This window comes from Apodemus sylvaticus, chromosome 20, assembly GCF_947179515.1.
Source record: "Apodemus sylvaticus chromosome 20, mApoSyl1.1, whole genome shotgun sequence".
Lineage (NCBI taxonomy): Eukaryota > Metazoa > Chordata > Mammalia > Rodentia > Muridae > Apodemus > Apodemus sylvaticus.
In genome coordinates this window covers 51,468,448-51,485,469 of record NC_067491.1, presented here as the reverse complement: position 1 = coordinate 51,485,469, position 17,022 = coordinate 51,468,448, and the positions used below count along the sequence as shown (strand labels likewise).

Genomic DNA, 17,022 nt, shown 5'->3' with positions numbered 1-17,022 from the left:
AAAGTTGCAGCCATGTCCAGGTTACAACCATATCATATTGTAAAACTTCATCTCAAATTTGGCATGGATGTCCTCCTGATTACAGATCATTTGTGTGGTGATTGAGATTTGGGGCCAGTTAATCTTAGTTGTTAACTTGATGGGTTTTATAATCACCGTGGAAACAAATCCCTGAGCACATCTGTGAGGGATTATGTAGATTAGGTTAATTGAGGTGGGAAAACCCACCTTACCTATGGGTAACACTGCTTCCTGGGTTCTAGACTGAATAAAAAGAAGAAATCCAGCAGAGAATCGGCTTCCATCCCCTCTCTGCCTCCTGATTGTGGATGCAGTGTGACCAGCTGTCTCATGCTCCTGCTTTTAGGAGTTCCTTGTCCTCAAACTGTGAGCACGAGCTACATCCTTCCTTGCCTAAATGGCTTTGGAAGGAGATCAGTAACTAATTCAGCCACCAACAGCCACGTACCGAGCAGGACCCTTTCGTGTGCTTGTTTGTCAGGGCCCCACTTGACAAATGGGCCAACAAGGGCTGCCCTCTGAGAGAGGAGCTGGCATCCTTTCTCTGAGAAGAGGTTTTACAATGCCTGTCGACGTTGCCAGAGCCATCTCCTCTCTACTCTTTCCAGCTTGTGAGACTTCCAAGGGGTCAACTCGATGTGTCCTTGGGCTGGGACAATATTTTGGTTCTCATATGTTAGAGTATAAGCCAACCAGTTTTGACCTGTATGTCCAATAAAGCCAAAAGTACTGAACTATGAAAATAATGCACGTGTATTATTATTATTATTATTATTAAAGAGAGTAAGGAAGAAAGGTGTAGTGGAGGTTTTTTGGCTCCCAAGAACCAGAGCTAACGTCCGCAGGCATGAGAATGCCATGCTATGTGTCTTGATTTTCCAAGCTACAAGCTCCCAGCATTCCCCGCAAAGGTACAAGTGTGCAACCTGAAAGGACACGCTGTGACAGGTGTCATGTCTAGCTGACAAGAACGGTGACAGAGATTTCCCTCTCTTGGGGGCAGTAGTGACAGAAGTCTTCCAGAGTGTCTCGTGGCCATTAGTGGTGATGTGAAGTTAGTTGTCCATGTCACCTCCACTGATGGAGGTCTGGGTGTCCCTTGGACTCTGCTCTAGGCTATGAGCCTGGAGTTGTGGCTCTCTGGCTCCAGTGGTCATCAGAAGTCTTTGAAGGCTCAATTGGACATCCAGACTCACAGTTTATCCTAGACCTCGTCTGGCCCAACAGCCAGCACCCCATGTTCTAGCCAATAGGAATCTAAGGAGCCCTTTATTCTGAAGGAGCTACCATCCACCCAGGGGACACTCAGCTGTGGGGACAAGGTTTGCCTGGATGGCTGTGGGGATTTCTGTGGTTTACAAATCCACATCTCTTGGAGGAATCTCATAGATTTAGTCACCAAGGTCCCTTTAAAAGACAGCGACAAAAAGTCAGAGAATTGAGAAAATCCTAAAGCTCTGGGTCCTTGTCAAACATTTCTATAACCATCAGGCCAGATGCAATTTATCAATATGTGGCCGTTCTGACGCTGCACGGTGTTGCCTAGTAACACAGCTGACACTGCAACTTTTATCAAGTTTCCAGGGGAACCGTGCCAGGGAATTAATGGCAGGTCAACTTCTCACACAGAAGAGGACAGGGTATGTGAGCCTTCTGCCCAGGCCCAGCCTTTCAGAGCTTTTCTTTTGCTTTAAGCAATCCCCCCGGGCTCAACTTAGGCAAATCAGCATTCGCACAGGATAGTTACATCCAGCCTTCTGCACAACCTTAGGGAAGTCCTTGGGAATCTGTTACAATAGGAGCCTTGTTTGCCCTGTGGATGAAAGTGTCTTAAGAAGCGATGGGTAGAGGTGAACTTTTGACAAAGTGAGGATCTATGAAGATATAACTGATGATATTTACCTCTAAGGTTCTGGTCTGCTTGTTTTATGAACTCTGTTTCCTCAAGTGTAAACTCTCTCACATGGAAAGGCTGTTTTGTTACACACCATTAAGTTTTCCACAAACACTTGGTGATTCAGGAATGAGCCTAATGCTCATGGCTGTGATTTCGATTTTCCCGGAAGGTATCCTGCCACATTTGTTTATATGTTCCACTTACAGAAGAGGTGAGAGCTATTGCTACCTGGAATCAATTCTGCTCTTTTATTTCCTTCCAGAAAGACTGGGGGCAGGAAGACCTGTCTATGTCTACTCTTCTCAGTGAAGCTCTTCAGAGTTCCTCCCACACAGCTGCAGATAATTAAGGCCACAAAGCATTCCTATTTGTTCTCTCATCACTATTATTATTTTACACTGTGGCAATAAATATGTGAATTCATCCATGGCCAAAGACATCGAGGAATCACTGATATTTACAGCAAAGATAATGACTTGGGGACTTGTTCTCAGCATAAGATAATTCTATTTTAAAAAGTAGCTCACCCTCAGTAGTAAGGTGTTTCGAACATACCACTATGGTTTGGAAAGTAAACAGCTTAATTATAAATCTCATGAAATCTATCTGAATTTTAACAAAAGGGATATATATCTGTCATGCTTGACAGCCTCTGATAGCTCTAGAAATAGTAGCCAAAGTCCTGACAAAACATAGGTTACAGTAATTTCATATTCCAGCTGAGTTTCTTCAGACCACTACAAAGAAAAATGGAACCATTCACAACAACGTATCAAATGGAGAACTAAGTCCATGTGACACAGCACATAGCTTCTGTAGGTTACATCTTAGCATTTCAGTCAAGAAAGACTCTTTGGACCAGAAGTGACTGTGTGAGACATGAAAGAATTCACATTTTAGTTAGTTATGCCTTAGACTTTATGTTAGAATGGGAAAAAAAAATCAGCCATATTCCTAAGGAGCTGATATTCTAGAACACACACACACACACACACACACACACACACACACCACATACACATATGCATACACCATGGCCTTCTACAAATTTGCCAGGAGAGCCAGGAAGGTACCACTTGATAGGGGTGGGGACATAATTCTAAAAGGAGTCCTGTCTCCCATGGTAAGTTCTTTTTGAAGCTGACTGAAAAGAATCTGAAAACTTCTCCCCCTGTAATCCATGCACAATGGTTTCAGATGTTGAGCTCAAAAGTGTTAAGGAACCGGAAGAGAGCTGTTCTTGTAGAAAGATCTGCTTATGAGCTTCAGTGAGGGCAATTGTAAGAACATTTTAGAGGAAACACTGTGTGATAGCAGCGTTCTTTTTCAGCAGCAGCAGTGGTGAAGGATTGCCCTGGGTGCCTGAGCTCTGATATCTAACTCACTTCTTGTACCTGTCCCACGAGGAGTGTCCTTTTTCATGTTATAGATGACAAAAGATAGATCCCAAGAGGTGAAATCACTTGTTCAATTTCTCAGAACTGTACGAAGCCAGGCTAGGTTTCCTATCTGCTATCCACCTGACTCCCCAGGCTGCAGGATTTCCAGAAGACAAAAGCAATCAGATCTTTAAAAAATGTTAACATCGACTTTGGTTTTAGAAAATCCAACCAAGGAGGGATGAAAAGAACGACATAAATGGCTTTGAGGAAATCTGGGACATGTAGCTCGTGTCCCTTTCAAGTGTGTCCTGGAAGTTCTGTATTTCTTAGTTGGCCTCTTCAGACTTCCAAGTACTCCAACCACACTCTGAATGCAGAAATAGACTCAAGATGGGAAAATGGCTTCTGATAAACACAGTGGATATAGGATCCACACAATTGTGTGGGCAGAGTCACGCAAGAGCGTGGCTATTAGTTCTTAGAAGTTTAAACCTGGTAAGTGTGAGGAGGGTAGAGCTGGCCAGAAGGTATGAAAGCTCACTTGCGTGCAGATAATTGAGAAGTCAGTTTCAGTAATCAAGGTGAGAGAGAAAGGGGGTATGGACCACAGCCACAGCAGCCTGGGCAGAAGGGAACAGAGACATGAGATGTCACAGATGCTGCATGAGCTGTGCACTGAGAACACTGTCCTCTGGTACAACATGGCTGTTGCCCCATTGAACCATCAGTATCTGTGATTATCCTAGGGAGACCTGAAGAAGATTTGGGCCCATTAACTTTCTAACGTGAGTGGAGGAGGGGCTCACAAGGCCCTGCTTCTTCCCAAGATATACAGGCAATCAACAGGGTTGTTTGGAGGAGGAGACAATGAGCACACGGCCCTCCTTAAAGATGATGGTGGTGGTGGTGGTGGTGTGTGTGTGTGTATGTAGCCCTCCCCAAAGATGATATGATGATGATGGTAGTGGTGGTGGTGGTGTCTCTGTGTGTGTGTGTATGTGTGTGTGTAAGAGAGAGAGAGAGAGAGAGAGAGAGAGAGAGAGAGAGAGAGAGAGGGAGGGAGGGAGGGAGAGATTAAATTCACTGTTACACTAAACTAGACCCGTGTGGAATCATTTCCTGTCTACTGTTTGGTGACCTCTCTGTCAAGTGTGACTAGATGTTAATCTCTCCAGTAAAAGTCACACTGTAACATGCTGGCCAGTTGGATGTAAACACAAACACAACAGTCCTAGTTTTCTAAAGCCAATGGGAGTGCCAGACTAGAGAAACAGGACGAGCAGCGGATTTGGGGCTATGATGGCGTCTTTTCTACGATGATGTCAGACTTCCTGAGGGACATGTTGCATAGGCAGCTGGAATTGGATGAGTCCATGTCTACATTGTGTTAGCACCTGTCCGCTTCCCACTGTGCGCCTAGCACTGATCTCAGCGATGACTCTGGTGTGATTGGACATTATGACATTTTACACGCAGTAGGAATCTGTATGGAATCACAGGTTAGTTACTATGCTAGGCAGGGTTGTGTGTGAGACTAGACAGTAGGGATCTGAAGGGAACGGCAGGATGGAAAGAGAAGAGTCTGCCTCAGAGGGCACAATGTTTGGCTGGACATGGAGAAGCATCATCTATAGTGATTCAAAGGTCAAGGAATCTCACCACTGCCTCGGCTCTGAAAGGCATGATACCTCTTAGGCTGAGGTCAAGGCCTCAATTCCCTCAACTCTGAGGACATATAGCCAAAGAAGCCAAGGTGCTGGCATGTCTGGCTGAGCTTAGACATTGTTCAGGGACTGTGGACATTTCAGTGCAGTGGGACATGTTTGCACATGGAAATTTGCCTAGGGTGGCCACTGATTTGGCCTGGAATGTGAGAAACCTAGGTGACTCTTGATCCGTTAGCTTCAGATGACTGGATACTGATTCTAACTCTGGATTCCTAAAATCCCAGAAGATTCCTCCATTGGGAGGTGCCTGGCCAATTTCCATCCTCTTATTTTAACAGAAAGCTGAGGAGTGGGAGGATCTTAAGGGGCACAAGCTACTATGGTAGAAACAGAATCACTGAGGTTTTTGTTTGTTTGTTTGTTTTTGTTTCTTTTTGTTTTTAAATAGAATCACTTAGATTAGAGCATAGAAAGGGGCTCAAGCTGGGAATCCCTCTGCTATGTGTTCGAGATAGTTACAATGTGTTTGAAATAACTACAATGTATTCAAGATAGCTACAATGTGTTCGAGAAAGCTACAATGTGTTTGCAATAGCTACAATGTGTTTGAGATAGCTACATGTGCTTGCAATAGCTACAATGTGTTTGAAGTAGCTACAATGACAGCAGTGAGAGGGTGGCATTGGATACTTGTGTGTTACACAATGTTCAAACCACTTAAGTTTCCAACAGTCCTGTAAGGAACTTGCTTTTTATATCCCATTTTGCAGATAAAGAAACTAAGGCTGAGAAGGGGAAGGCATTTACCCAAGGCTTCAGTTTTTAGTCACAAGTGCGCATGCGCGTTAGAGCATAGGCAGTATATATCCCAATACCTAGTCTCTGTATGAATGGGGAGTTGGTTCCATTGTAGTTAGACCAAGAAAGGCCTGTGTTTAGGGTAAGGCCTGATTCATTTGCCAGGAGACAAGACAACTGAGAAGGGAGCTGAGAGGGGACACTTCCAGGTAGCCTGCTCTGAAAATTATTTCTAATCCCAGATCTCTGAGAGAGTGGGGATTTTCCCTCAGAGGATCCTGAGATTTAAAGGTTTGAGGAATCCTGGAAAATTGTGTAATTCAGCTTTCTAGTGTGAAGAAGGGAGGCGGAGGCAAGCAGAAACGGAGGGACACAGCTAAGAGCCCCTTCCCATCCTTCTCTTCCCACAAGAATTCCATACTCCGGGGACAGTTACGTGTCTTCTTCCAGGACAAGTCTAGCATCCTTTCCACTGGAAGGTTCATCTTTTGGCTAAGCGAGTGCTCTAATCCATCCGCTGTCCCAAGGTAGCCATGAAGAAAGAAAGAGGCATTTAAGAGGATGGCACCCCCAAGCTATTTTTACAAGGAAGCCAGATTGCATTCCAGAGGCTGCTTCCCCTCGGAGATATATGCAGGTAGGCTTCTGTGATCCCGGCCAGTTCTATCCTGTACAGGACCAGCCATGAATAAGGCTATTTCCAAAATATCACCAGGCTTAAAGATGTCTCCCCAGGTCGTGAGGTTCCCCTCCAGTGTGCTACGGGATAGGAGCAGCAATTCTCTTCCATCCCCACCCCGCAACCTATCTTCATCTGAGAGGACAGTGCCAATCCAACACTAGGCTATGGCGAGCCAGGAGCTGTTCCGTGATGCTCTGGAGTCAGGCAAGACGTACCTTTCCACCTGGAGGTTGACCTTGGAAGGTTCCACGTTGGGATTCTCCCACTCCATTTGCGGGCAGTGCATGAAGTAGCAGAGCGTGTACAGGGCCTCTGGCTCCCAGTAGAGCACCCCCTGCTTGTGGTGCAGGGGCGTGCCATTGCCGTGGTGTTTCGCATTGAGGGGCTGTAGATGGTGCATCGCCCGGGATACAAGGTCACCTATGGACAGAAGCAAAATTTCAGAACCTCTAGGCACAGGCATCAACCTGAAGATCTCGACAGAGACTCTGGACCTGGTTTCCTCAGACACTGAAACGGTCCCACATCAAGCAGAGAGGCAAAACCATTCATTGGCCAAGTGACTTGTTAGGGACATGATCTGAAGCACAGATGGCAATGGAATCATCTGGAGTCTTGCTGTTCTGCAGCCCCAGGGGCTTCCTGTCCTCTCTAATGTAGCTCATGATAGCCTCAAAGTCACAGAGGGTAACGTGAACTTCTGATCCCGCCTCCATCTCCCGAGTGCTGGGATTATAGGCATGGGCTATCACCTCCCCCCAGCCCCTACTATGTGGTGTTGAGGATGGAGCCTAGGGCTTCTTTGTGCATTCTAGGCATCCTGCCATCCTAACCTCGGCCCTAGAAATCCAATTTCTTTTTTTTTTAATTTAATTTTTTAAAAAGATTTATTTATTTATTTTATGTAAGTATATTGTAGCTGTCTTCAGACACTCCAGAAGAGGGAGTCAGATCTTGTTATGGGTGGTTGTGAGCCACCATGTGGTTGCTGGGATTTGAACTCAGGACCTTCAGAAGAACAGTCAGTGCTCTTAACCACTGCGCCATCTCTCCAGCCCTGAAATCCAATTTCTAACAAGCTACTGGAAGACCTTGTGTTTTGCTCCTGTTAACTGCCTCTCCTGACTCACAGTGTCTCCTATCTTATCCACTGCATAGGTGATGCTGACCCCTCCAGGAAGCCATGCTGGAGTCATCTTGTTCATTTCAATGAGCACTCTGTCCTCCCTAGGTAGTGCTCAGGGGGTAAGTTTAGAACTGCCTAGTTCCTTACTAGCCTCTCCCCCTACAATAACTCCTTCTTACATAGTGTTTCCTGGGTTCCAACAACAGTTCGGATGCTTTAATTCATATCTAGGAAGTAGACTGGACTCAGTGTGTACCCCAAAGTCTATGTGGTGAAGGCTGGTTCCACAGCAGAACCTTTGGGAGGTGCTTAGAGTCTGCAGAGATTAATCTATCGATGAGTTCATGGCTTGCGGGCTGTTGGGATGATGGAAACGTTAGACAGGTTCTAGTGGGAGAAAGTTGGTTCCTGGGTGTGTACCTTTGAGAGCTGTGCACCTTTGAGAGTTATATTTTTGTCTCCAGTCACTGAGCGCGGTCACTTTGTTCTCTCACACGCTCCCTGCCATGATGTTCTGCCTTGCACAGGTCCAGAACACAAAAAACAGAGCCACCACACACACACACACACACACAAAGTGACCATGGATTGGCAGCTCAGAAACTGTGAGCTAAAGTATTCTTTCCTTTAAGTTTATTTCTTGGGCATTTTGTCACCACGGTACATGTGCATACATGAATTTATGTGCACATCTGTGCAGGTACATGAAGAGTCCAGAGAGTGCTGGATACTCTGGAGCTGAACTTAGAGGTGTTTGGGAGTCACCTGATGGGGGGTCCCCAGAGCCAAACCCAGCTCCTCTGAGGCATCTCTCTGGCACCTCATACAATGCTTTTATAAGTCTGCTTACAGATGAAGACATGGAAGTCCAAAGAGGTTTCATTACTTCTCAAGGTTACATAGCTATAAACATGTAAGAGGAGGGGAGCAGGGGTTTGATCCTGGGACTCTGACTACAGAATCCAAGCACTTAGCCAAACTCTTCAACACTGGGGTCTGTTTCCCTCTTCTCAACACTAGCAAACCTGAAAAATATGCTGTTCTTGTTTCTTCTCTCTCAGGGGGAAAATCAGAATTTATGTTTAAGATTTTCATTTTTGCTTATGTGTATGCATGTGTGTCCAAGTCTATGTTTGTGTAGCTTTTGTGTATGCATGCATGTCTGAGTCTATATTTGTGTATGTGAGTATGGTATATGCAGATGCCAGAGGAGGGAATCAGATTCCTTGGGACTGGAGTTCCAAGTAGTTGTGAGCTCCCTGATGTGAGTGTTGGGAACTGAATCCAGTCCTCTGCAAGAGTAATAGGAACTCCTAATAATTTACTTAATGTGTACTGGTTGGTTTTGTGTGTCAAATTGACACATAAATTTGACAGAGAAAGAAGCTTCAGTTGGGGAAGTGCCTCCATGAGATCCAGCTGTGGGGCATTTTCTCAATTAGTGATCATGCGGGGAGGGCCCCTTGTGGGTGGTAACACCCTTGGGCTGGTGCTCTTGGGTTCTATAAGAGAGCAGACTGAGCAAGCCAGGGGAAGCAAGCCAATAAGAAACATCCCTCCATGGCCTCTGCATCAGCTCCTGCTTCCTGAGCTGCTTGAGTTCCAGTCCTGACTTCCTTTGGTGATGAACAGCAATTTGGAACTATAAGCTGAATAAACCCTTTCCTCCCCAACTTGCTTCTTGATCATGATGTCTGTGCAGGAAGAGAAACCCTGACCAAGACATAATATGTATTGGTGTTTTGTCTACATGTATGTCTGTGTTTGAGGTTGTCAGATCCTGGAGTTACAGATAGTTGTGACCTTCCAGAAGAGCAACTAATGCTCAGAACCGATGAGCTACATCTCCAGCCCCTAGTAGTTGGAACTCTTAACCTCTGAGCTATCTCTCCACCCTCAAAGCAGGCTTCTAAATCAAGGCACACCGGCATGCTTTTACTGGTCAAAGCACAGATCTTCCTGTGGGAGGCTGATGGAGCTCAGAAGCCCATCTTTGTTCCGACGAAGACAATGGTCCCATCCCTCACCACATCGCCTTGCCTAAGTGAGCAATCTTTTCTGCTGCTTGCTTAATTTTAAATGTACTCATTTTGTTGTATTTAAATACATCCACGTAATGAGGAAAATTATGTCACTTTCCCAAATAGACTATAAGCATCACTTGCCATAAATAGAAAGTAAGTCTGATGAAGACAGCTCAATTTTGCTTCTGCTTTCTTCTTAAATGAATAACAAAGTATCAAAAAGAGGTTTAGGGGCTCCTATCAATCAGAGCCTTTCCTAAGTAATTATGGTTAAAGCGGCTTTAGGAAAAAAACAGCACACGATGAATGCATTTTAACACCCTGCCCCTGGCCACTAAAGTCATTTTGTGTACAGTGGAGTGTGTGCCACACCTCTGAAGTCACTTGTGTAAGATTCAAAATGATTAGTTGTATGTGTCAACTGGGCTGGGCTGTGGAACTAAGCTGCTTAGTCAGGCATTGACTAGATATGTTATAGGATATTTTTTAATATCAGTAGACTCTCAGTAAAGCACAACACCTTCTATAATGCTGACAGGCCTTGGCTAATTTTCCTCAGGTTGAAGGCCTGAGTTAAAATTGGGGCCAGAGAGATGGTTCAGCAATTAAAAGCCTGCACTACTCTTTCAGAGGACTAGAGTTTAGTTCCTAGCACCCACATAAGGCTGCAAGTGCTGGGCCGGCAGATCACAATCATATCAGCCGAGTCTTCTAACTCACCATTTCCCTTCCAGCCTTTCCTTGCCTTTTGACACACAGTCTGACTTTGCAGCTTAGGCTGGACTTGAATTCCCTATGTATTCCAGGTTTGATAGGACTTGTGGGGATCCTCCTGCCTCAGTCTCCATCCCAAGTGCTAAGTCAATAGACATGAGCTGCCAGGCCTGCTCTCTCTCTCTCTGTTTCTCTATCTGTCTCTCTCTCTCTGTCTCTCTCTCTCTGTCTCTCTCTCTCTCTCCCCCTCCCTCTTTCCTCTCTCTTTAGTGCTGAGATTACAGGTATGAGCCAGGATGCCTGGCTCCCTGGAGTTTTCTCTCTCTTTCCCTCCTTCCCTTTTTCCTTCCATCCCTCCCCCCATTCCCTACCAAGTGCTGAGATTAAAAATGTGCCCCATCATGCATGGCTTCCTGGTGTTCTCTGTTTTCTCTCTCTCTCTCTCTCTCTCTCTCTCTCTCTCTCTCTCTCTCTCTCTCTCTCCCCCCCCCTCTCCCTCTCCACTCCCCCCCCCCATTCCAATACAATTTCTGTATTGTCCGGCTGAATCCAGGCCTCAGAGCTCATTTCCACCTTCCTGCTGAGCCTCTCTCTGTGTTTTACCTGAAAGCAAAACCAGACAGCATGGGGCCAAACAGGGAGCAGAAGCTTTTCTTCTGAGGATTTAAACTCTATTTTAGGATCCCTATTTAACTAAAAGAGGAGTCACCACCATAAATGATGGTGGGCAAGATGTCCACTCCTTTAGAAGGATATACAGTCCTCAAGTCCCTCCCTCTGGGTGCAGATGCAGCTCCGCCATCCTTCCCAAAACAAGATTCAGGGCTCTACCAGTTCTTATGGGAGGTGTTAGAGCACAATCCACAGGCTTAACACCTGGTCAGCAGGGCTGAACAGCAGGTGCCAGGGCTAATTTAGATGTCAGCCTGACTGGATTAGGGGCTGCTGCGTGACAGCTGGCAAAGCCTTTTTGAGTGTGTCTATATGGATGCTTCCTGGCAGGACTGGCATTTAAATCAGCGCACTAAGGAAAATCTACCCAATGTGGGCATTGAACTCACTGAGGTCACAGAGTAACAGGAAAGTAAATCCTCTCTGTTTGGATTGAGAGCACCATTCTCCTGCTTTATAGCTTACTGCCATGGTAGGAAAACAGCAGTAAAATGGCATAACAGGGGCATGGCAGGGGCAGAGAGCAGCCCCTGAGGCCACGCTTCGATTTTGGACACCCCAGTGACTGCATCTTTGATGGCATTTAATTCTGTTCCTGACTCAATGCCTGTCCCAGAGCCAGTCTATCCTTTCCTCCTTCCCTGAAGCTTAGAGAAACAGCCAAGGAAGAAAAAGAGGCAGCCAGGATGGGAATTCTCTCAGAATGGCACATAGGCAGGAAGCCTCTGGGTACTGCATGCGGGTAACAGAAAGGGTAGCACTGCACTGAGGAGCACTCAGAAGGCTGGAGTATAGCAGGGAACAGAAAGGGTAGCACTGCACTGAGGAGCACTCAGAAGGCTGGGGTATAGCAGGGAACAGAAAGGATAGCACTGCACTGAGGAGCACTCAGAAGGCTGGGGTATTTCAGGATGCTGAGTCTCTGGAAGCAGCAGAGCAGAAAACATTGTACTTGAAAGCTGCAAAGAGGACAGAAGCCAGCAGCTCAGATGTGGTTCCATTGTGGACGTCAACAAACACGTATCTAAGGACTTCCTGTTGGCAGATTGGCTAAGGACCCGAATGTCTCTGTCCCTTTCCGGCTATTTGCAAAACAAAAAACAAACAAAATCTAGCCAAGATGGACCAGGGAGGTGGCTCAGTTGGCAAAGTGCTTGCTGCAGATGCATGAAGACCTGAGTTTGATCTCTCGAACTCCATGTTTAGAAGACGGAAAAAAAAAAGCTCAGGGGCAGCACCTGCCATCCCCTCCCTGGGATTCACTGGCCAGCCAGTCACAGAACTCCAGGTATACACACACACACACACACATGCACAAAACAAACAAAAACCACAATCCCTTCTGGGGTCTTTGAGAAGTCTCATGCCTTCATCCCTGGGTGCTTATTTTGGAGTTATTTCAGCACAGTTGTCTCCTGGGAGAAGTGAAATTATTAAGTTAGTTATTGGGGAATCCAAGTTCTTTATGCTGTGTGACACTGTGACTTGGGTTGGAGTCCTTTCTCATTTATAAAATGGATATGCTATGAGGATCCATTACTTTGATGTTCTCAGCACACAGGAAGTCCTTTGACATTTTAATTAATTTCATGGCAATAGATCAGGCAGATTTTTGGATAATCAGCACTATTTTGTTTGATATCAAGTTGATTGTACATCTACTTAGATATTTACAATCCAAATGTATACATCCATCCACCCACCTACTCATCCATTTGTCCATCCATCCATCCATGCATCCATCTTTCCATCCATCCATCCATCCATCCATCCATCCATCCATCCATCCATTCATCCATCCATCCATCCATCCATCCATCCATCCATCCATCCACCCATTCATCTAACCAACCAACCAACCCAACAAACAAACAAACAAACAAACAAACAATACTCCTAGATCTGGGAGTGGCTCCAGGCGTTTTCTCTAAAGTGCTCCTAGTCCCAGGTAAAATGCTGTCCACAGTTTTTAGGAATAGTACAAGTACCTTCCAGTCACTGAATACCACTAAGCCAACACCTAGCACATCCTTTTTTGCCTCTACAGTGTCTGCAGTTCACATTAATAGGGTTCAGTGTTGCAGCTGTGCTTCTCCGCTGGGCTGGCTTTCAACCCCAGGAGACATTCAGCAAAGTCTGGGGACAGTTTTGCTCTTGACACTCATGGAGCTGCTATTGATTCCTAGTGGGCTGAGGTTAGGGACCCCACTGGAAATCCCATGCACAGGTCAGCTGTCACATAAAGAATCTAGCTCCAAAGGTCCACACTGCTGGGATGGGAAACTGAGGCCAGGTTGCAGGGGAAGGAGGTGGCAGGAGGGGTCAGGCAGGGTTCCGTCTCTTGCTAGTGCCTGTGTCTTTCTCTCCACAGTGCTCCAATTTTCTCCTTCAAAGGCAGCCCAGTTTAGCTGGTCAGCCCTCAGTCCATCTTGTAGCAATTTAGCTTTATGTAGCAAATGTATTATCAAACGCTCCAGTCCCCTGAGTCAGTAATCCACTTCTGGGAATGTGTCCCAGTGTTAGAATTCAAAATGCTGCAGAATCTTCATCCATGAGGATTGGCACCCAAACCTTATTTACAGACGCCCAAATCCGACAAACAAATGTCCAAAAATAATAAGAAAGAATCTCTAGTATACCCACAAGATCAAATAATAAACGTAGGCAGACATCAAAGCTGTTTGCACAAAACTTCAATATCATGAGGAGGAATCTTCATTAAAATGGTAAGTAGGGAAAGTGTGAACTTCAAAATTACTTACAGTGTGATTAGGATTATGTTATTAAAAAATATGCACAAAGTAAATATCAAGAGAAGGGGAAAGCGAGTGTTGACCAAGGATTTTTCTGCCTGGAGGGATTATGGGTGGTATCCAACTTTTCTACAGTTTCTGAACTTGAATTATGGCACCTGAGGGACAGGTATTTCTTTGCCTACCCTTTCGTCCAGGGTCAGACTAGAATATTCTTCCTCTCAAACGCTCTCAGGAGAGAGGAGCTCATGAAGCCCTGAGGATTCACGTACAGTTGCTGGCCACTGGGAAGTGAGAGAAATGGTTAGTGCTAATTGTCAACTTGACAAAGCCCAAAGTCAGTTGGGAGAAGGACCTTTCAGGCATGTCTTCCAGGGTTGTTTTGGCTCTTTAGTTGATGGGAGATTTTCCCACTGCAGGTGGCGTGAGCCTCTTCACAGAGGACTCAGGACTGGATAAGAGTGAAGAGTGGAGCTAGTGCTCCTGCATTAATTCATTATAATGCTGCCAGTGGCTATAATGCTGCCAGTGGCTATAATGCTGCCAGTGGCTATAATGTTGCTAGTGGCTATAATGTTGCCAGTGGCTATAATGCTGCTGCCAGTGGCTATAATGTTGCTAGTGGCTATAATGCTGCCAGTGGCTATAATGCTGCTGCCAGTGGCTATAATGTTGATAGTGGCTATAATGTTGCCAGTGGCTATAATGTTGCCAGTGGATGTAATGCTGCCAGTGGCTATAATGTTGCCAGTGGATGTAATGTGACTAGCTGATACAACTTCCTGCCATCTTGATTTTCCCACAGTGACAGACTGAAACCAGGAATTGTGAGCCAACTAAACTTTATCCCTTAAGTTGCTTTTATAGGTTTTTTTTTTCTTAAATCCCAGCAACTGAAAAGAAACTAAAACCGAAATCACGAGAAAGGAACATGAGAGGGTAATAGGAGACGAATACTATCAAATCATATTATTTATGTGTGTGAAAATGTCATAATGAAACCTATTGTGTATGATTAATACATATTAACAGAATAAAAAACATTCCTGGGAAATACTTCGGAATGAGAAAACTCAAGAGTGCCGGGAAAACAGGATTGGTGACAGTAATGGCAGAGACAGAGCGATGCTGGTAATGGTTTGGTTTCCACTTGTCCACCATCTTATCACCTCCTGGGGGCATTGGGAAAGCTGGTGTGTGGGTGCCCTTTGCCGTACAGTCTCACTATCTCCCTGTCTTCCTGGGGACCATTCAGTTCACCTGGAAATCTCAGGTCCCTGCTTTGTTGATTTCTTAACTTGGATGGTCACTTCCCACACCCTCACAGCTCCTGATGGCTGGCTGATCAAATGGCTCCTCTCCAGGGAGCCCTCTAAAATGCTCTGGTCAGAATCTCATTCCCTTGACTCCCTGCAACAACACACCCTAGAAAAGACAAACTTGCAGTGCTTCACAGTTAGCTATCTATGCGTATGCTTCCTTCACAGAGTCTTCCACACAGACAAACTGTATCTTGTTTCTTGCTCCCTTATCGGAGCAGATAGCATGCTCTTTGCAATGCATATTAGCACCCAACCTATCATTATCTAGTAGTGACCCTGAAAAAGTGAATTTAATTCTCTGTGAGAAAGGAAAAGAATGGAAGAGTAGATTTGTTGTGTACTTTAAGGGAAAAACACATAAAATACCTAACTTTGGCATCCTTGTCTGTAAAATGGAGATCATGACACTATTTACCTCAGAGAATTAAATGAAATGCACACACATGCTTAAAAGTGCTCAAAGTGGAGGGTCTGGAGCCCTGTTTGTGCTTAATTAGCATTCGGCACTATTTTATCGTATCATCACTACCGTTGTCATCATTATCACCACCACCATCAGCATCCTCATTACATCATTTCCATCCTCACCAGCATCAGCAACATCATTATTGTACGATGTCTGTCATCACTAAATTCATCATCACCAGCATTCTCATCTCACTATCACTATTGTCATTACATGGAGAATTAGCGTTCTGATCATCTCTAATCATCATCAATCAACATTATTACATCATATCAGCCATCACCATGTTCATCATCATCACCACCATCTCCATCATCGCCAAAACTGTTCATCATGTCAGTCATCACATGATTCCCATCATCATTGTCATCTTCATCCCTGGACCAGCGAGGCCTTCAACAGATTTCTAGGGAGGGCTGCCTATGCGAGATCATCACTATCTCTGTTTGAAACTCTATGCTCTATAAGTGCTGCTATCTGCTGTCTCCCCTGTCTGTGACATGAGCCCCAAACAGAAAATTATTTTGTCTGTCACCAGCTGCTCAGAGCTTGGGCAGCTGGAATTCAGTTCAAGAAAACTATCCGAGAATCCATCCACTGGTAATTGTGTTTCTCAAATGTCAGCCACCTGGGAATTACCATCATGATGTCTCTCATATCTGTGCACAGCTCGTACAATTTATTTACTTAATATTTTCCCTTTAAATTGCCTCACTTGTTCATACAAATAAATTTATTTAAAAAGGAAACTTCATATCAGTGCCATAAATGGAAAACCAATATTTCCTCACACTCATGAAATATACATAGCAATTAAAATTAAAACGGCTCTGTACATCACCTACAATCATCTTCCATGCCAGCCCAGGGGATGCGTCTCCAACATGCCCAGCTCCAGCTCGAACATACAGCCCCCTAGAAACTAAGACTGCTGTGAGCCAGGGGTGACTTCCTTGGGAAAAAGATCACACATTTCCAGGAGGGCTGCTTCTGCCTAAATCTTTTTCATTCTCCTTTCTGCTTCACCCTTTCGTTTTGACAAGAAGGAAAGGTAAGAGGAGGGAAAGGAGAGGAGAGGGTGAAAGAGGCAAAGAGGGGAGAGCAGAAGAGGAAAAGAGAGGACCACACTCAAGGGTGACCACAGCTGCCCACAGACTCCAAGTCAGTGTGGGCCCCACATTCTCTCTTAGGGTGTCACCTCCCTATTATGTATTTGGGGACATGTATATGTTCAACCCAGGGTCTCCAAATTCTAAGTTTCAATAGAAAGCTTGATATGAGTCTGGAGTTTTCTTTGAGCCCCCAACCTGCTGCATATTCTTCACTTTTTGTGTGCAGTTTACTTCGGGCTATTAATTTCTCATTCAAGGGACATTTGCTGAGCTGTGGGTGGTATCCAAGGTGCTCAGAATACAAAGCTTATTCAGACACAGCAGAAAGGACAAAGAAAACCATTTGAACTAAGACTCATTTTCTGCTTTCTGGTTGTTCACCCTTG

At 45.1% G+C, this 17,022-nt stretch overlaps 1 protein-coding gene across 2 annotated transcripts in view; it reads right to left on the bottom strand.

The window, feature by feature from the left end:
• Window positions 1–17,022, bottom strand: part of Abtb3 (ankyrin repeat and BTB domain containing 3) — a 269,082-nt gene that overhangs the window by 88,108 nt on the left and 163,952 nt on the right. For both annotated transcript variants that reach the window (XM_052165691.1, XM_052165693.1), the window contains exon 3: window positions 6,663–6,867. In XM_052165691.1, the coding sequence (XP_052021651.1) occupies window positions 6,663–6,867 (205 nt within the window). The remainder of the gene's footprint in view (window positions 1–6,662; window positions 6,868–17,022) is intronic.